Source organism: Excalfactoria chinensis, chromosome 1 (genome assembly GCF_039878825.1).
Source record: "Excalfactoria chinensis isolate bCotChi1 chromosome 1, bCotChi1.hap2, whole genome shotgun sequence".
Classification (NCBI taxonomy): domain Eukaryota; kingdom Metazoa; phylum Chordata; class Aves; order Galliformes; family Phasianidae; genus Excalfactoria; species Excalfactoria chinensis.
In genome coordinates, this window is record NC_092825.1 from 6,231,445 (window position 1) to 6,252,629 (window position 21,185).

Here is a 21,185-nt window from a genome sequence, read left to right on the forward strand (position 1 = left end):
GGTGGTGGAGTCACCATCCCTGGAGGTGTTCAAGAAACGTGTAGATGAAGCACTGAGGGACATGGTTGGGATGGCCTGATGCTTGGACTAGATAATCATAGAGGTCATTTACAATCATGCTGATTTTATGATTCTGTTCTATGGAAGAGGCAGTTTGTGGTTCAGGCCAACAATAACCAACAACAGGATTCCTTGCTAGCTAGGAGCACTGCAAAGCTCTTATGGCATGGACTGCTTCCTATAAGAAAAAAATCCACGGTAGACCTTGCTTGATTTCTTCCCAATAATTATCTGCTGTTTTTGATCACAGCTCACACCAGTCTGAAAGCACAGCTTTCATTCATGAGAAAATCTTGCTTTACCTACTCAGAGATGGCTCAGAAGATCCCTGAGCTAAATCCTCGCAGCTCTCTATTTTGAGCAGTCCCTTCAAAGCTGAAATAAGGATAAAACTTAGAACTGCAGTGGATGCTGACAGACGGAGGGCCTGGGAAATACAGAGGAGCTCAGGCTTTCATCCTGAATTGCTGTGATCACAGGAAGTCACTGCTCCAGCAGAAAGCTCCATTACCCCTATGCTGTGTCTCGAGACTGTAAGTGATGCAGGGCAGCGACTACAACATGGTGCACAGGAAGATTTTGGCAAGTGAGCGTGACAGCTGTAAACAACAGCCATTATTTTCTTGCAGTCTTGCTGCAAATCCAGGGGAAACATGTCAACTCTGGCATGCTCCAAACGGCAGGGACATGGCAGGGACATGGCAGGGACAGCCCCTTGCTGAAGAGGAGTAAGATGAAGAGAGGAAATGCCTACAAGTGATTTCCAGGAAAAAAGGGCAGAGAACAGCAGCAAAGTGCAGGCAGGAACAGCAAACAGATTCAGCTGCGCCCTGGTGATTTTAAGTCACTCAGGGTATTTATAGTATGGAAATCCACTGTGGCCACTTAATCATTCGCACTTATTCTCTCCAACACACAGGCTGTACCACGATAACCCACCATTGTTGTGACTTTGTGCCGATAATGTCGGCACAATGGGAGGAAATGCAAGGGCTGGGATGGAGCCAGTGACTGTGTCCAGCAGGACAAGCAGTGAATGCCCCATCCCATGCAGTTGGGCAGGGCTGGGTCACTTTGCCATCCAGGCTTGAGTGAAGGAGCTCTTGGAGCAGAGGGTGACCATCCAGGGCCTCCCATACTCTGGGATCTGCCCTCCGATGGCAGACGCCTTCTCTCTGCTCTTCCCTACCTACAGAAACGTGCTTCTATCCCCAGAAGGCACACAGGACCTGCAAACCTTGCAATGCTCCTTAACACTTTAGGATCCTGCCTCCACAGCTGGTAGGACCTAGAAGGCAGCTGAATATAGGACCATGAAGTGAAACATGCCTGCCTGGTCCACTGACAGCACCTCAAACAAGACAACAGTTTTGCACAGTCCTCGTTAAGCACTGACATAGATTGATCCACCCACACAGGTCAGAAGAAATCACACATTTGAGCAGTGGCAAAGCTGCATTGGCCAGGCTGCTACTGCACTTCTACTGAGTCTCAGCCAGAATGCATTTGAGAAGAGAGCAAAAGAAGACAAACAATGAAAGTAAAGGTAGCTGGCCATTTGGGATTCCTGTCCGTACAGCTCTGCTCAGGTGCTGGCCTCACAAGAGCTTTTCTGGGCCTGATTTTCTGCTGCCTTTTCACTTTGCTGCTGCTCTTTCCCATTGTGAGAGCAGAAGCAGACCTCCATGTTTTTTTTTCCAGGAAGGCTAAAAGTTAGTGTATAAACATGAAAACAGGATTACTACCAAGCAGCTTTCACAAAATCGGGAATGGTGCCCAAGAGGCTGAGATCTCGTAAAGACCTTAAGAACTTCCTTGGGGTACTTAACATTATTTACTTTCCTCCAGGAAACCTGGAAAAAATGCCAAAGAGCTCCAACAACCTAACACTAGGCTGGGAGCTGCTCAGCTACTGCATCGCTCCCTGAGTGATGGGAGGTACAGATGGTGAATTGTGTGCTGTGTCAGGAAGACCTAAGGAGCAGAAAGGCATCTCTGTTCGAAGGCAAGGCAAGGAATTGCACAGCAAGCAAATCCAGAGCTCAGGAGGCGTTGAGCATTTTAACCCCTTGCTTGACATTTTCCAGGCAGGAGAAAATGGATTGGATTTTACGAGACATGAAGGACGTACAGTGATGAAAAGCTGATATACTGCATCAAGGTGAGTGAAGTTTTAAAGCGTGTGCAATCTTAGGTGGACTCTCCCCTTGGCAAGTACAGGAAGGTTATTCTCTACTGTTACACACCTCATCACAATTGATGTCGATAACCTGATGTAACACTTAGCAAAGAACATTTAATTGACTGGAACTGTTAATTATACTGATACCAGCACCTCTGCCCTCCTGAAGAGCTTATCACCTGAGCAGTTTCAAGCGTTCTGCAAACAATCAATCTTAGAGTGTTTAGTACTGTTCTATACACAGCTTCACCTGTTCAGACTGACTGAAAAGTCTCAAAGAAATACAGACAAACACCTGACTCCCCTTTCCCGTTCCTTCTATTCTGATGCTCCATCTCTCTCCCTTATCAACTTCCCTTGATTTTGTTTCACTGATTATGTCCTCCTCACACAGGAAGGTGCTCTAAGGCACAAAAAGAAACCTCTAGGTCCCTGGCACTAACTTGGTGGACGGTCCTCAGGAACAACTCTTTTGGTTCTGTGGCACCTGGCAAATTCCTGCAACAGGGAGGCAAGGAAGATGTGCACTATGTGAAGAAGCCACCCTGCCCTGACAGTGCTGAGGGATGTCACCAATTCCCAGCCTCAGCTGGGTTCAGCTGCTTGGCCACTTCCCCACTGCAGATTGGGAGCTGCTCCGTGGACACACTGGCCTCGGGCAGCAAACAGCCTGAGATGAGCTGGGTGCCACAGGGTGATTACAGTAGAGACTATGAAGAGAGACCAGGTCTCAGCTAGGAAATGAGAGACTTCCTCTGTCCAAAGAGGAAACAAGCAGCTGTAATGAGGGACAGGGAGGCTGTGTCCTGTGTTGAATGTGGGACTTGTGGGACTGCTGAGAGATGGACTTACACCTGGACAGACAGAAAGACTAAAGGGAAGTAATTTCCACTTCTGCAGTACAGCTTCTGGCAGCTTCCCATTCTGTTATGACCAGAGCCCTTCCCACCATATTCTTTCCAATGACAGGATGGAGGACCTACCTGATGACAGAAGACTCCCGCTGCTGCCGCTGATAATTTTTCCTTTACTTCCCATATTGGCCAACTTTGAGGTCTTGAGTGTTCCAGTTTCGGTCAGGTCAATTGCAATCTCACTCAGGCTTCTTGCAGCATGAATCTTGGACTGGACATGGACAAAAGAGTTAGTCATGGTCTAGCACTTCTAGAAGCAAAAAGTCCCATCACTGTGGCAGGAAACAAACCTCCACAGCAAACTAGGATTATTTTGCAAGAATGGAAGCAATCCAGAACTGTATTCAGGACTGCACTTTTTACACTGTTAAGTGGGTGCAATTCTGGTACCATTTCCTGTTGTTTGTTATTTTCTCTGCTTTTCCATGGATATTTTTCCTTCTCGAAGAAACTATATTGTATAGACTCGCTTCATTATCAAATACAACAAGAAGCCTTCAGAAATGCTACTGCATAAGCTCAATGACCACCTCTAGTATCTGAAAGAAGCTAGGAAAGGTTTTTCCAAATCTGCTAGGAGCTCTGGACCAACAAGATGAGGACATGGTTTAAATGGGCTTTCATGAGAAGCTGGAAGAAAATACCGGCAGGAAAACACGTTCTGGTTATGGTCCAGAGTAACAAGCAGCACACAATGCACCTGCAGTGAGAGAACTCTCCAAAGCATTAATATTAGTCAAGTAAGAAAACAGCCAGTCCCAGCTCAATAACTGGCTGTGCCAGGACGAGAAGTCAGACCTTGCCCAGCACCACAGATGTGCTGAATCTAAGCATGCTCCAGGGAAAGTAAACCTGCATAATGCAAAAAACTAACTTAGGGGAGGAAGGCTTGATCTCCTTAGATGTCATCTGTTTTCAATTTGTTAAGGAAGAACTTGGGACAAGATGCCCTGAAAGCTCAGGTGAGATAATCCCTGAATTTCCTTTGTTGAAGCTGTGAGCTTAGATGTCATTATGCCCCACAGAGCCAACGGAGGCAGAAATCTTTCAGTGCAAGGGATTCTGTGGCACTGAGCAATAAAACGAGTGTAGCAGCTGGCTGCAGGGTTGGGCTCGTCTAGTCCTAGAGACTGCCTTGCCTCTGCAATACAAACCTCAGTGTTAGCAGCTTGACATCTATCTCCAGTTCATGTTGCTGACAGCATCTTAACATGATGCTTAACATGAGGATCAAGCACACTGATTGAGGCTGCTGGGGAATGCCCTTCAGTGACAGCCCTAGCACCACTGAAAGGGTGAACTCTACATATGATGGTGTTTTGGTTCCCACAATCATTTTCCAGACCTTTTTTTTTCTGAACAGGTGGACCTGCAGGGACAGATTGCTCTGATGGCATTTTCTGCATTCCTTCACATTTTCAGCAAGGAGAGATCATTCTAGCTGTAACTAAAGGTGAACTGATGGCTGCATGCTCACCACTCTTGACTCTGTTACTGATTTGCTGCGGGGCTTTGGGAAAGACACTTCAGCTTAAACTCCTAGCCGTTCTCTGCCTCTGTTTGCACATCAGTGAAATAATAATGGAAGTAAAATGTCTCCCTGTTGTACACTGTGTTTCTGAGATTAATTTAAGACTGCAAACGAAGACAGCACTGGGAGAGCCTCGTACTGAAAGCACCCACAGAAGTACTATTATAATTTGGTACTATTGGGTATTCCTAGGCTCTGTTATTACCATTCAGAGGTACCTGAATGCCTCACAAGCTTATTTCCATAACAACCCTAAGAACAAAGGGTGTGCACCCACTCATGTGAGCACGAAGGCAGAACTACCTGCCAATGTATCACAGCAGATCAGGCAACCAGTACTGACCATCTTAAACTAATGCTACAATGAGGCAGACACCTTTCATTTCCAGCAGCTCTACTCCAGACTCAGTCCAGGAAGAAGGGTAGGATGCTTTTTGCTTCCTGAACTCAGGTTTCTGGTAAGCAATGAGATGCAACAAGGTTTGTATACTATGTTCTCCAAACGTCTCTGGAAGAGGAAAGTCACTGCTTTTATCTAATAAGATTTCCTCCTGCTGAGTTGTGATAAGGAGCCTGAGCATGACCTGCTTCTGTCCTGTTGCAATGCCAGATCTTTGGAGGCAATGAGTCTTCGGGCTGCTCCATCCTGGTGATTTATTCCTTGCAGATGCATACATGCTGTATAATCCTACAGCTATTTAGGGTTATGTATACTTTGTGTAACCCCAGGAATAGCCACAGTGGTTAAGCCTAACACCTTATACTGAATATTTGCAGTAGATATCTAGGAAATAGATATCTAAGGGCTATAAACCCCAAGTCTGCACAGACAGATCCGATGCTCCCACTCCGTGAAGATACAGTTTTTCTGTATTTGTAGAATAATTACAGTTTATTTCCACTCATTTCCAGGCTGCAAATTAGAGCATGCTCAGGGCCTACCTGTTTGACCAGGCACTAACCAATTTGCCAAAGGAAGGCAATGAAGCTGGATGTTGTAGTCCTGGTTGGCATGCTGAGCCAGCAGCAGCTGGAAATATGCCCAAAATTGGGCAAATGAAATAGCAGGGTAAAACCAAAGCCTGAAAACCCTGGAGCCTGGACAGAAGAAAAGCAAACCAAAAGACAGCAGATTAGGGATCAGTGGGGCAGCATGGAGGAACCACAGAGGGTGCAGCACAAACTTGCTGAAGCTGGCAGGGAATGTTTTAGAGCCCTGCCACTAAGTGGGGATGGAGCATCTCCTGAAGAAAACTAGGTGAACTTTCCATGCTGCTCAATCCTTGCAGCCTTTAGCAACACCAATCAGTGTCAGGTGCTCTTGTGCTTTGGACAGCCACTCATCAACGGCAGAATCAGACCAACAGCTCATTTACTACAGGCCACTGAGCAGCAGCTTGTGCAAGGCCTGTGCAAGACTTTGTACAGACAGCACAATAGCGGAAAGCTAGATTACATCCCATTAGCGCTCCCTTGGGCCTTGCAGTCCCTCAAGGCAAAAAAAATTTAAAACACTTAGTGCAAACCTGCCAAGTCTCATTTGCACAGAGGAGACGAGCTCATTCATGAGTCATCTCAAAGCATGGGGCCAAACTGATCCCCAGTGCCGTTCTGACAGGGTCAGAGGGTGAAGGAAAATCCATCAGTGAAAAGCAAGAGTAGATGGACACCAGGGATGAATTATTCCCTTCTTGCTTGCAGTGATGGGGTTTTGCTGCAGGTGTTTCAGTGAAAGCCCAGGCCTATTTTCTGACAGTTCACTGAGCCAAAGAGCCCCGTGCTTGCAGGAATGTGCTACTGGAAATTTCCATAAAAGGAGATTTTCGAAGCTTCTGGGTCAAACGTTTGATTGACTCAACGCAGTCAACAGAGCAAAGACATGGCTTAGAGTCCTGATACGTTTGTCTACTAAGAAAAAGAAAGCTGACGGGAGTTCTGCATGGTGACATGTTCACTCAGAAAGCTGAGGATCTTTTCAGACTCTGTGTTACACTTTGACTGCAGAGAGAGACATACTGAGCCAGCGGGGAGTGAGATGCTGGGAACTTGTCAAGTTGGCAGCCATTCAACGCAGTGTGAAGCTGCAAAGAAAGTGGGGACCTTACTTCCTCGCAAAAGGGTCAAAATTAATGTGAGATGATTTTAGTTCATTTTAAAATCAAGTGAATAGACTTTTCCAGTGGATCTGTGCAGAAGATCCAAATCCAGACGGTGCCCAGTTATATGAGCATAGATTTCAAGCTTAGAAAGCTAACCACTGAAGTGAAGGCTCAGTTGAGACCAGTTCCAGCAGGCTTTTTCATCTCAGTTTGTTTTTATTGTTTTTTTTCTTTTCCTTTTGTCAAAACGATGTGAAATGCCAAGTTTGGACATAAAAGCAAGGAGTATCTAAGTTGGGCTTTGAAGCTGGGAATTCATCTGAAGCACAGACTGAGATTTAAGGGGATGCAAGCACACATGACCTGAAACTCAAATAAATGTTTGCTTGAGCCCCTAAGAGTTGAAACAAAGACGTTTCACATTGCCTCATGCTAACAAATGCTTTACTGGTATTCAAAAGCAAAGCACACGTATAGTGTCCCAAAGTGACCAGAGAGATGAACTGAGCACATCACTTAAAATTGATGGATCTATCAATCTTGGCAGCGTCATGTCAAAGATGAGGACAACAGACTGAAACACCAGCTCCCTTAAGAAAAAGGGACAAAAATATTTGTGTGCCTTAACTTCAAAGCCTCAGCATGACCACTGGGATTATTGTGACAAAGCACTCTGACATAGCCAGGGATGTGACAGATTGACAAAGAGGGCTGGTAGGTGGTGCTGTCCGTGTGAGTGTGAGAGAGGGGAGATGAGATTGAAACACAATCTGCCAACAACAAAGGAAGTGACTGAAGGGAAGTCCTGGGCATTTAAAAGACTCAGTTTTGTACCAAAGAAATAGGAGGAGCAGGGAATCTCCTTTTGTTTACTGGTTTCTAGCGACCTAAATACCTTGCAGCTAGATCTGCCAACCCATCTGGCTAAAAGTAAAAGAAAATAAACTCCTGTTTGTTTGCAGAGTTGCTTTATTGAGAGCAACAGAGGGAGTAATATATTGCTCTGGTAGTGCTGAAAAGAAATAGGAGACAGAAAACTCTTATCTGCTATTGGGTGAATTTGCAATTTTGTCCATGTTCATGGACAGGTACCCATTCAACAAAATATCTTATCTGTAAAGTTTTACAACAGCATGCTCATTTGAAGAGGGATGTCTGCATGAGAAGTCTCTCTTCTGTCTCAAAGTGATCTTAAAGTGATCAAAGCTATCTCCTGCTGCTCTGGGTATGCCTAAAATTACTGCTGATGAAAGGAATTTGAGGAAAAACACACACTCCTTCGGTTTCAAGGTGGTTTCTTTTGTGTATTGAGCAGCCCTTTGTATAGCACCGCAGCAAGACAGCAGCTTGCAAGGCCAGGCTGTCAGCATTCTGCCCCCTCATCTGCTGTGAGATTCTATGAAGAGAGAGAAATTAATAACATCCCAATCTCTTCATTTCTGGGAAAATAAAATAGTAAAAGGCAAGGGATAGACAGGTGATTTCAGAGGCAGGTGTAATCTGTAGCTACTCTGAACGGACTTAGGGGAGCTCAAGAACCAGAAGACATTGTGGAAATCACCCAGACAGGGACACAAGCCTATCTGTCTGCAAACTTTGGCTTCTCCGATTTGGCCATAGTTCAGTACAACCTTCCCCTCAAGCTTTGCACCCACAGACATGAATTCACTACAAATTCCTTTAGCTTAGCAAAAGACAGCATGCATTTTGAGTTATTTTGCCTTGTTTTGATCTCAAGTGGAAGCAGAGGGCAGTAGAGGAGCCACTTTGACCTTGCTGAGACCATGAGGAGTAAGAACAACCCACCCATACAATACATCTGTTTCCTCACTTCCGACATGCTTACCTTGCTTTGCTTTCTGTCCAGGTAGAACTGATGTTGACTAATGGCCATAGCCCAGATAGACTTTATCAGTGCTGGACAGGCGTACCATGTATGCACAGCAATGCCACTATGCCCAAAAGTCCTCCGGGTCACAGATGCCCTAGAGAAGAGGAAAGAATGAGTTTGGGTTACAACCACAGACCCCACAGTGAAAGGTACTATCTTCACTGAATATACCCTTGCACTGATGGAAAAAATGCTTAGAGAACAGTGATAAACTGCTACTCAAGTCAAGACAGCCTTTACTTTTACTATTTAAAGTTAAAATGCTCCCAAGCCCTAGCAGTACAGATTACCCAGTTTATCTAGTTTGAATTGGAATCCTGTATTCAGATGATCTGATGCTGGCTTGTTACGTGTCCTGGGGAAGTCACTAACGCCTGGCCAAGCCTGGATGAATCCTGTGTGTCTCATCACACTCTGAGACACCTGAGGCCAAGTCCTCACACCTTCCAGCACCTTGGATCATGGGTCTCAAATATTAGGACCCTGATGATAACTAAAATGCCACAGGATCAATGGCTGCTTTAGAGAATGCGGAAGAAACTCTTGAAAAAACCTTGATTTTCTCTCTTGTAAATGGCAGGAGTAGGACTTGCCATGTGGTATTGGAAGCTGTGAGGCTCAGAGAGGGCTGCCGGTGTTCTGGAATGAAGAATGCTACTCAGCGATTAGCTGAGAGAATATAAAAACAGGAAAAATAGGAGCTAAGTGTTTCCTCTTTGGGACTCCCAATTGTCCTCAAATATTAACAAAAAATACAGGTTAGGTTTCCCCATGCTTTCACAGCTGTACATAACTGCCTGAATATTCTTTCCTATCCCTCAACTCTAACCTTGCCAGCACAGTCCTTGACACCGGCACGCTGCTGGATAAATACTGCACAAGCTCACAGCATCCTCCCTGGAGGCATTCAAGGCCAGGCTGGATTTGGCTTTGGGCAGCCTGGTTTAGTGGCTGGTAACCCTGCCCATGGCAGGGGGTTTGAAATTAGATGATCTTTCAGGTCTTTTCCAACCCAGGCCATTCTATGATTCTATGACCCTGGTCTGCTGAGCTCCTCCCACTGAAGGGACACAGCAGTGACTGGAGAAAAGCAAACCCCTAGTAAATGAGGTTCTGCTCTCCAGTCTATTAAGAGTCTTGTGGTGGAATATGATTATGAAATAAATGTGAGCAATGGTACACAGGTTGGGTCAGATATAGAACTGTACAATATCCCAAGTTGGAAGGGATCCATAAGGATCATCAAGCCTAACTCCTGGCTCCACGCAGGAACACCCAAAAATCAGACCACAGAAATGTGATTTTTCCATGATGGCCTTTTCCTCAAGGACACACATTGTGAAAAGAGTCCAGTGCAAGAGACAGCGTGGGGAGCAGGGCGTGCTACAGAGGGGGGCCAGAAGGCCCTTTTGTGCAATGCAGATGTGGAGATGACAGTGCAGGACAGCCCAGGAGCTCTGCTGGGGAGAACAAGAGATGTTTGACTTTTCTCCCAGTGCTCCCAGTCTGCTAACAAGCACTGGTTTCCCCACTGTATCTGCACTGCCCACCTATTCTCAGGCATGGCTGTCCAAAACTGGAGGTGAGGGTGGAGGTAAAAAGCAGATGGGACAGAAGACTGAAAAGAAAACTGCATAGCGAACTGCTGTCCAGGATCTGCTTGGGAAATCGATGAGTTCTTGCATCAGGGACTTTTCAATGCAGCAAAATGTCTTATCGTATCAGCTTGCAGAGCCACAAATAGGAGTGAAATTTCTCTGAGCAAACAGATACAGCCAATGCAAGCAAGGTCTTAGGAAATCAGGATCTCACATTTCAGCACTACCCTCAGCTAAGCCCTTTCTATGCTACCCTGTGCCATGCAAACACAACAGGAAACCTGCTGTCCTGAGTAATTGCTGCGAGAAAACTCTCCATGGGTGCAGCATGATGGGGGCTGATGGCCTTGGTAAGGAGTGAGAGCAGGGCTGCCTCACCCCCATTGCTGGACAGCAAATGGAGGCAGCGCTGGGATGAGGTGCTCCTCCTGGAGCTGAGGCTGCAGAGAGTATTCTGAACGCTTTGTGTTGATTTAAGGTACACACATCACTGCAGCACACTGGCATTTAAGGTTCTGAGGCACTCAGGCACATAGGCTGGAGCCTTAATTCTGGTGCCACCTCTTTCAGTCCACACAGTTACTTGTTCTGAACTCTCAGAAGCATATTCTCCAAATCATTCATTTTCTCACCTTAAAAGCAGTAATTTCTGACATTTTTTGTTTTCTTTCTGGGATCTCTACACGTTTCCTGTCCAATTTGTGAATCCTGTTAGGAAGTCTGCATGCTTGCTCACAGATGCTGAGTTGCTTTTTGCAGCTGGCTTTTGGGAGCCTATGAGAGATGGCTCATGGGTGCTTTTTCTGTGACTTTCCTCCACACATACAATGGAATTAACCCTGCTGAAACTAAAATGCACAACTGCGGTCCTTTAAGGGATAAGTAGCTGAGATGAAGAGAGGTTAAGTGGCTTGCACAGGACAGGAAGCCGCAGGCAGAGACAGGGCTCAAAAACATGCACTGTGCTGCCCAGCCTTGGCCACAACCATGGAGCTGTGCTTGCTCTCCCATGCCTGCCAGTGTGGCTTTGCTGACTCAGGCTCTGGTTTGGCTACATGGTGAGGAATGCAGAGAGCACTTTGGTGGCTATTCCTCTGCTTCCATACACCAAACAGGAGTCCGCCCCCTCAGCCAGGAGACTGATTACAACCTGAGCCGCGCTCCCAGCACACTGCTGCAACGTGGCTGGCTGTAAAACAGCCAGAGTAACAGTTTGACATGAATGGTGGTACTATGCCTACAAAAACTGATTGTGAGAAAGGCAGACAACAGTTCACAGCGGACAGAGCTTTGTCCTCCTGGTGTTGATTCAAGGAAACTGTGTTGTGGAATAAAAAGCAGAAGCTCTCCAGCGTCATTAGTTCCTATCATCCAAATAAACACAAATGACACACAGTTGGAAAGAGAAGTTCCTCTGCGTGGTCACAATTTATGCGTGACACAGAGCTGCAAACATCACGACTCGAACGTCGCAAGGCTGATTGCTCTCCCTTGGAATTGCTGCTTACAGGAAGCGGCCAGCTCAGCGTTCAGAGGCTCCTTGCTGCTCACAGCCCACGTTCCTGATGCCTCTCTGCTGCATCAGGGGAAGCAGAGCACACCACCCCCAGCTCCCACTGCTGGAAGGTCTCCCAGAATATTCTCAGCGTTGGGAATTCACTTTGCTAGATTTCATGCGACTATTTACATGCTTAATATTAAGCAGATGCTTCAAGGCTCTGCTGACCTGGAGCTGCAGTCTGGTTTGATTGGTTTACTGCAGTTTGTATCCACACCTATGGTATGGATACAGGCACCGTTATAGCGGCGTGACCATGTTCACACCAGGGTAAATACATACAGAAACTGCATGCAAAATTCCCCTAACAAAAGTACAGATCCTACTACACAGATAGGCACAGGAAACAGGTGAAACAGGATCACAGCCGAGCAATCAGCAAAACACACCACGACCAGCAGTACAACAAATGAGCCCAGGAAGAGAGTTTCTGTCAGCCTTTTTGCATGCCTAATTGAGAAGCGGAATGTTGACTTCAGTGACAATAACTTACAGAGGAATTTGTACACTGGTCGCTGTCTGCAGTAACCACCCACTAACACAAATGAGTAGGTGTGCAGACTGCAGGCACTGGATGCAGCACAGTCACTTGAACTCGATTTCTCCCACTTTAGGTCTCCAAACTAACAAAAAGAAAGGGTCCCGTGCCAGAAAGACTGATGGGCTTGCATCCAGCCTGCCCGTAAACCTCTGGTACGGTGCCATTCCCTTCCGCTGAACTCCTGAATATTTATTTACAAGGGAACGTGTGAGTACAGAATCTGGCGCCCATCTCCGGGAGCCACCGGAGGACTACGGCAGCTGCTCCCTGCGGCAGGACCAGGGGCTGCACCGCGGGACCACAGGGGAGCGAAGGAGAAAGCACTGCTGGGCACCGGGGAGGGGGGTCGGGAGGGAGGAACACAATGGGAATGTACCCACCCGAGACAGAGGAAACGTTCCCCGGCTCGCTGCCTTGACATAGGCTCCAGCCTATGGGTGGTTTGGCTACAAAGCGCAGCGAGCCCCAGACCACAGCGGGTGATCCCACTGAACCCCGCAGCCCTCGGCACGGTGCGGTTCTCACCTGCGCGGATCGTGCACCTCCACTGAGAACTTCTTCTCGCGGAAATAGAGGTTCTCCAGCTGCCTCCATTGGAAGATCTGCCGGGAGAAGGAGGGGGTGAGGCTCCTCAGCGCTAAGCCCAGCCCGCTCCCTGCCCTCCGCCCCGCTCTCTCTCCCGACGCCGCGCCGGGGCTGCCCCGCTCCGCCCCGTTCCGCCCCGCCCGGCTCGGCCCCGCTCCACCGCAACGGAGCGAAGCGGGAGGTGGGGACGGATGCAGGCATCTCTGCGTTCTCAGCTTGAGCTGCACGCTTTCACATTGCGGATTAACTACAACGTGGAAAAGTTACGGGAAAGCGGGGATTCAGCCGCTTTCTCCTGCTTTCGAGGGTGCTCAGTCGAGCCCTCGGGCTTTTGCAGCGCACGGAGCTGGCGTGGTGTGGTAGGGCAGCCCCCGGGGTGGCTCACACCTCTAGGCTGAGAGGAGCGTAAGGACACTCGGCGCTCCGCCCTGCCTTTACCCTGGCTCGCACTGGCAATGGGAAGCAAAGCGGTGTGAGTTTATCTCGGGTGCTGACAGCACTCGTGTTGGCGGTGTTTGGGGGTTGAGGAAGGCTGCAGCGCTCCGAAGCGCAGGAAGCAGCACGTCGTGTTATTCTTGCCTCCCTGTAGGGATCCTGCTATAGCAGGGGCTCAGACTCGATCCTCAAAGGTTCCCTTCCAATCCCTTCGACACTGTGATTCCGTGCTTCTGTTTTACAGGCGCATCTCAAAGCACCACGCGGCCAAAACGTTACCGCTGAAGGGGAACCGAAGGCACGGTGTAAGGCACGGTGTAAGGCACGGTGTAAGGCACGGGTGACCCGCTCCGAGTGACCCCGCTCCCCGATGCTTGCTGAGTAAGCCTGGGCAGGTCTCAGGGAGGACTCAGCCCGCCCTCTGAGTGTGCAGCTCCCGGGCGCTGGGACGCCGCAGAGGCCGCGTCTCGCTGCCTTTACCCACGCCTTGTGCAGGAGTCCCTGCCACGCAGCAGCCCCGGGCGGGAGGGAGAACAGCGTAGAAGCAGCGGTAGCACGCGGTGACTGCAGCCAACACGCTGCGGGCAGCTCCGCCCACCTCCACATCCTTACAAAGAGCTGAGCCCAAATCCAAACCCTGGCTTCCAGGCTCTTCATCCACCCGCGGGCATCCCCGCATTGCCTCTCGCTCAGGGCTGGTTACCTCTGCTGGGAGCACAGCCAGCAGAGCTCTCCCTGATTTATGCTCCCTCTCCCACTATAAGCAGCTTCTGTTGAGTTCCTGTCTGACCCCCAAGGAAGGAGCTGAGTGCTGCCACGCTGAGATAAGCCGCTTGCCAGTGTCAGCACTCTGGAGATCGGTAAACAGGAGGTGTGATTTGATTTGCACTGATTAAGCTGCTAGCGGAGGTGAAATCTAGAAAATAAAGCAAGCCACAGCAGGGACACAAACATTTGCTCCTTGCTAATATTCCAGGGCACCAGGATTGCAGATTTCTACTGCTGTTGTTGCCTTTTTCCTTTCTACAGCTGGATGGAAGGGTGGGGGCTGTGATTGCCCTCTCAGAGAGCTGAGTGCTCCGGGTCTGTCCCTGTGGTCTGAGCGCAGGAGAGGAGGAGGCCAAGAGGGATGGGCAGATCGAAGGGCTGGGTTTTAAACTCTCCTTAGAGGACTGATTTATTCCTTGTGTAGGATAATGAATTGCCGCATAAATGGTGTAATTAAGAAACGGAACACAGAAATACCCGTTATTTTACCCACTGAGAGAGGACAGGCTTGGGGTGAAAGGGTTAAGCTGGGAACTGCTATCTGAATGCAGAGTCTGTCTCCCCTACAGGCTCTCAGCGCACTTCAGCAGAGCTTCAAAGGCAAGAAAAGGAAGTTTGGGGCCCAAACTCCCACTGACAGCAACAGGGGTCAAGCATGAGACTGCCACGTGGGCCTCCAAAAACATCCCTCCGTGTTTCCAGATGCCCGTCTGTCCGCGGGGATGGTAACACAGTGTGTGCAGAGGACGTGTCTGGGAAGCGCTCAGACATGTGGAACACATAAGCATCTAAAAAGCAGCAGTTCACACCCTTTGGAAAACATCCCTCTGTCCCTGTGTCCCCTGTTGTCATTTTGGCATGAAGAAGGAATTTGAAACCCTTTTTCTAAGCTGTTGGCAGCTGTTCTGCTTGGGGAGTTTATGCAAGAAGCAACTCAGGTAGATGAGATGCCTGTGCAACCCATTCTCTGTCTGGAACTGTCCCCTATGTACTTATGCTGCCTTATTCTGTCCTCTCTGCTAACGAAGCTCACGCTGCTCAGCTCATTAAGCGAAGCTACGTTTCCCTCCCATGATTAATTCCAACTGTCCAAACACAGCAGCTCTGGGGAAGCTTTCAGCCAGCCAAGTGCAGGCGCCGATGCTGTTTCTCGTGCCCCGGGGTGCCCCATGTGGCCCTGGCTGCTGCCCCAGGAGGGTGTAAATGTGGCTTTACAGCTCGAATTTGGGTCTTTTTTTTTTCCATAGCACTACTCTTCAGGGCATATATGTGTGTTTTAACCATTGCTGTAATTCTCCCTTTGCTGCCCAGATATTATGCTGCAGCCTTCCACTTATTTTGCCCATATTGATCTGAGAGGTCTGACCCTCTTACACACAGGGAATACAGTCTGCAAAGAAGTGAATACGCACAAGAAAGTATCTGCTTTCTTATTAGCTGATCACAACCTCTCAGGAGAAACAGCACCTAATTTCTCTCTTCAGCCAGCCCTCCTAATGTAAGCAAGCTGTTCCCTTCAACCAGTTGCCTGGCTTACGTATGGTTTCAAATTGATGTTGTTAGTTCAGTGACAGATGCACAAGGTGCCATTAGTGGGTCTTAAATGGAAGCATAATTTTTACCCATCAAGATCCTTTTACCACACTGGTGCTTACAACCTTCACTGGGGAATAAGAACCACAGCAGTGAGCTGGTCATAATTTCAACGCTGTCTTCTGGACATGCAGCTACAACAGAAACATGCAGGTTTTGGAGTGCCACTTTTGGGGTTACTTCAGCCAGAGCATCCACGTTCATGGCAGATTTGCTTTTTCCTGCACAGAGGCTGAGTTTAGTTTTGTGTGGGAGTTGTATTGTTGAGATGGACAACAGTTCTGTGCATGGAATTGTATTAGGGGTGACTTAATGTTGATATGGATGACCACAGTTCTGTCCTTCACCTGACCAAAGGTACATCATGGCAGGGACAGGGACAACAAGTCCCCACACACACTGGAAACGAGGCTTAGGAGAAAGCTACTCAGTAATACAAGCACAGTTCCTCTGCCCTTTAGAAGCTGCTCTCACTTGGAGCCTGCAGACAAAGGGACAATTAGCGGTGCTTGTGGCAGAGTGAGCTTCTATGATGTGGTGGCTTGTCCACTGGGACCTCTTCTGAGGTCAGCAGCTCGTTTTGGATCGTGCAGCACTGGGTAGCTTTCAGATGGGAACAATTTTTGCTAGTTGCCATCATTACAAGCTGCACATGAGATCATTCAGCCTTCAACAGATGCTTAAGGAAGTCTCCCTGAGATTGGCTTCAGAGCACAGCTGCACACTCATGCATACATGTGCGTGAATGGGAAAGGGACTGCTGGAGGAGAAGAAAAGTGTTACCCTTATTTCTTCCTCCTCTGAGTCAGGGAGTCTGCACTGCAGGCTCTGATTCATCCTGCCAATAGAGCCGGAACCAGATCTATCACTTGAATTTGCAAGACTGCTTATCAAACTGCTGACATGCAAGGGAAACCTGGGGAACAATTGTTCCCTGTCAGACTAGGCATACCGTTTCAAATGTTTGGAGTGGGTGGGGGGCTACGATGCAGAAAGCAGTGCCAGAAATGGCTTTTTTTTTTGCAAAGCTGGCAGCTTAGAAAAGGAGCCAGGGGAGGGATCGGAGTGGTATACAGCGCACTGTGGAGAATTCAGGTGCAAGCTACAGGAATTTTGTCTTTGGAAACCCTTTCCAAAAGGCAGGCAAGCTCGCCAGCCACCAGATGTCTATGACTAGTTACAAAGAGCTGCAGTCAAAGCCCTTCAGACGCGAGCTTCTTTTGTGAGCACAGTTGTGGTCTGCTAGCTGCTCCCTAATTAAGCTGAGCCTGGAGGAGAGGAGGCCCAGGGACCTGCATCCGTTTCAGCCATATGAGTCAGAAGAAGTTTTTTTTTACCTTTTTTATTGGCTGTGGGGCTGGTGTGGTGGAGTTTGCACGCAGCAGGAGGTAGGGTCATTGTGAGAGCATTTGAGGAATGCCAGAGGCTCCTGATAAAGAAGGGAGCGTGTTTTTTCAATGAGCATACAGAAGCCTTGCTGTGTTGGTCACTCATGCCTGGGTGACTGGGACTTCACTGATGTGTAGGGAGCTCAGGTAATGTGTGCCAGGCACTGGGCTGTGCTCAGGAAGCCTTGTTTACAGGCTCAAAAGGGGGACCATCCATGCATTTGGGAATTCCTAGCAGTAATGAAGCTGTTGCTGGCTCCCGTGTCACCCTGTAACTCTTGATAGTAACAGAACAGAGAGCACCACTGAAGGGCAGCAAAGGTGCTTGGTGCCCATTAATCATCACATCATAGAATCACAGAATGCTTAGGTTGGAGGGGAAGCAAAAAGATCATCTAGTTCCAAGACTCCTGCCATGAGCACAATTGCCAACTGCCAGCTCAGGCTGCCCAGAGCCCCATCCAGCCTGGCCTTGAGCACCTCCAGGGATGGGGCATCCACAGCTTCTTTTGTCCTTCCCCCTTCCTCTTGTCATTCCCCCTTGTCCTATCACTATCAGACCATGCAACAAGTCAGTCCCACTCCTGCTTGTAAGCTCCTTCAAGGACTGAAAGGTTTCATTGAGAGCCAGATGTAAATGCCCGAATATGTGGTGTCTTTTTCCCTTTTTTATGTGTATGTTTTGCCCTGAAGCACCTGAGATAAGGCAGAAGTAGTGTGGGGTTACTCAGCAGTGCGCATGCTCTTGGTAGTTTCAGATATCAAGCCTGGTAGCTGTTTCAAATCAATTCATCTGCAGAAGTCTATGGAGGATCTATCTGCTGTTTTTCTGCTGTCTTTGGTGACCAAAGGGGAGTTACTAACGAAATGGAGCCAGACATTTATCAGAGTTCCTCAGTGGCAAGAAAAGAGGCAACAGGCAGAGGTTGCAGCAACAGAAATTCTAACCAGATATGTGAAGAAAAAAGCAAAATATAGCCAGTACTGCAGAGCTATGAGTAACTTGACCTGATTTTGAAGCTGGCCTAATTCTGAGCAGGAGGTCGAGCTCTTTGTCCTATATTTTTCTTTGATTCTAAGCATTTAATTAAGTGACCAACTGTGATTGCTGTTGGTCTCATATGGCATCTCCCAGCCCTTCAGTTTTGCAGCTTCTTGAATGATTAATTCCTTGTTAAATCATAGAATGCAGAAGGAACAGTCATCCCTCTTAATGCACCTAGATGACTGGGTGCTCTGAGAGGCTTCAAGGAAAGGCAAGGAAATAACGTGACATACTTTCTAACAGCCCAAATGCAACCCCTTGACTCACCTACACTATGGGCAAGAGTCACAACCCTGGGTGACATCCTGATAATAAAACTGACGCTGAACAATAACCAAACAATGGCAGTATTTTCACACAGCTTGCATGAGTGCAGCTATAGACTCCCAAGTCTTTTGTTGTTCAGTTTAAAGATGAAACAAACACAACAAAAAAATTCCTCTGTGGATATCTGATCTCCTCCTCTGAACAAACCAGCAACCAAAATTCTAGGGGCTGAGTTATGCGGGAGGTCAGGGTGGAGGTTATAAGCAGTCTCTTTCTGGCTTTAAACTCTATGAAAATCACAGCTCCATCAAAGTCAATGGCAGTTTTGTCCCAGTTGTTTCAGTGGGGCCATGGTTTTCATGCATGGGTTTGTGTTCTGCCAAGCCAACCCTGCTCCCATCAATCATATCTCTGTCAAACTAGTTAGTTAGAAGAAGGATTTGATACAGGCAGCACTAACTCAGCTCAAACAAACGGGATCTTGTTTCAGGAACAGATTTACCAAGAGATTTCCATGGGCTGTCACCTGTGAATTAGCCTGACCCTCTGCTGAGGGTGCCCCACAGGTCATGAGATGAGGATGCTGCTGTACTGTAACTTAGCCCTCTATCCTTCCATGCCTTCCATTCATTCCTGTATTTCAAATAGCTTGGGCCTTTTTTTTTTTTTTTTTTCCTAGAACAACAAAAAAATTATGAGGTTTCCTGTGTGATTTGATGTGGGAAAAAAGAACCCAGCAATGATCTTTCCAGAGGCTTGCTGTCCTCCCTTTCCCCATGGAATGAGAGTGGCTTGGCTAAGCAGGCCGTTTGGTGGTCTGTCAACAACCCCAGCTCACTATCTAATTACTTCCCCTTTGGCTGCGGGGCTCTTTTTCTGCCAAACAGTTTCTAGTTCAGTTTGAGATCATTCTTTCTGTGTGCTGTTCTCATGGGACCACACCCCACCAACAAACGTTTCGAGCTTGACCAAACAGAAATTGCATCTGTATCTACATAACCATCATTCTGCATTTATTTCCATTATGAAGAGACAATTCCCTATTAAATTTCAAAGTGGTTTACTGGCTCAGAGAGACAGTAAAGCATCAGCTCACAGAGGGAAGAGCTGTCATTTGGACAAAACATTATTTGTCTACATAATGTAACTCAATATTTGTGTCTATAACTGTATACAGTCTGGGTAACCAGACTTCGGGTTTAGATCCGTGACTGAATCCATCTTCAATGCACATATATTTGTCAAATGCTGTTAGGTATTGCATTGCTGTCAACATTCTGGGTGCCTGAAAGATTCTAAATCAATATGCATGTATTTCTGATTTTTATACATTAAATTTTCTCCTTTTTCTCCTCTACAAGCAAATCAAAGTGACAGTCTTTCTGCACTGAAGATTCTAACACTGTATTCTATGTATTACACAAAGGATGCCCAAGCTACAGCACGAGTCAGCTATGGCTCGCTATAATGATGTATACCACCAGAAACCATTCCTGCCATTTTCTTTCCTGAAGATCCTCTTGCCTGCTGTAGTTGCATGACTAAAGCACATCTCTCTTTAGACCAAAATACAGCAACTCCCATCTCATGCCCAGTCATACAATGATGATGCACATGCCTGTTGGGTTGTGTGACTGAAAACATGCCTGTGACACGGGGTGTCTGTAAATACGGCCACACAACATGCATGCAGCTGTGGGTTGCAATGCACAATCTTCTGAGCCTGCTGCCCAGGCCACTTATTTAAAGATGCCTCATATTCATAGCCAATGAATAGATGGGCTCTTGCTTGGTTTCACCTGCTACTAAAAATACCCAGGCTTTTGGAGTGACGAGTCCTGGAGATGGTGGGGCACGTGAGAAGTCTGCCACCACTTCAAAGCCATGCATGTGTGGTCGAGGAAGATCCAGTCTTGCTCCAAATCTCCACCCTAAATCCAGAGTGCTGAAGTCCAATTTGTTTCACTTTGTGCCATCAGAGTGATTCGTCCTTGCATCTTGTTGAAGTTCCTGCTGTGTGCTGCAGAATCATTCAAGACTTCGCTGCTGCTTTTATAGAGAATTACCCTTTTAAAACCTGAATACAACCCAGCACTTAGAGCAAGCGAGTTTTATTTTGATGGGATTACTCCTGTATTTAGTGGTAGTCATGGACTTGACTTGGCTGCATCAAGGGATAAGGCGTCATGCTGTAGCCTGTAGTGAATGTAGATTCTTGCAGAAAACCCTGGGGCTTTATGTCTGACAGTATCACCACAGTATATGTGTAATGAACCACCAAAAATAACACAAGATTGTGATGCCCTAGACTATGTATTAGTGTTTACAGGTGTTCAAGATGAACAAGCTACTTGTTTACCTAAATAATAGACACTGAGCTTGACTATTCTGGGATTAGTTAATGCATTTTAAAAAGTTGCATTCCCTACATAGTCTCCTTAGCTGTCTGAGATGAGCCCTGTTTTGTAGAGACTCTGAAGCAAGCTTTTATTAGCTTATATGCAAAAGAAAATGGTGATTATGACCTGTATGTAGCTGTTAGTTCATTGAGATTGAACCATGGCAAAGTCCATGGAGACAAACTCTTCCCATCTTGTTCGGAGCTGTGAAGCCCTTATCTTGTTCTACAACATTACTGTGTAGTTTAACAGAGATTCCTTTCTCTGTTTTATGTGGCTGTGATTTGTGCAGCCTGCACCCATGCTCAGCTACTACATTTGTGCCAGTGTT

General features: G+C 47.3%; 1 protein-coding gene across 12 annotated transcripts in view; it reads right to left on the reverse strand.

Moving 5' to 3' along the window:
- The window catches only part of FRMD4A (FERM domain containing 4A), a 341,626-nt gene that overhangs the window by 25,164 nt on the left and 295,277 nt on the right, over positions 1-21,185 (reverse strand). For all 12 annotated transcript variants that reach the window (XM_072356953.1, XM_072356942.1, XM_072356962.1 and 9 more), the window contains 3 exons: positions 12,900-12,976; positions 8,633-8,771; positions 3,226-3,367 (listed from right to left, as the gene is read on the reverse strand). In XM_072356953.1, the coding sequence (XP_072213054.1) occupies positions 3,226-3,367; positions 8,633-8,771; positions 12,900-12,976 (358 nt within the window). The remainder of the gene's footprint in view (positions 1-3,225; positions 3,368-8,632; positions 8,772-12,899; positions 12,977-21,185) is intronic.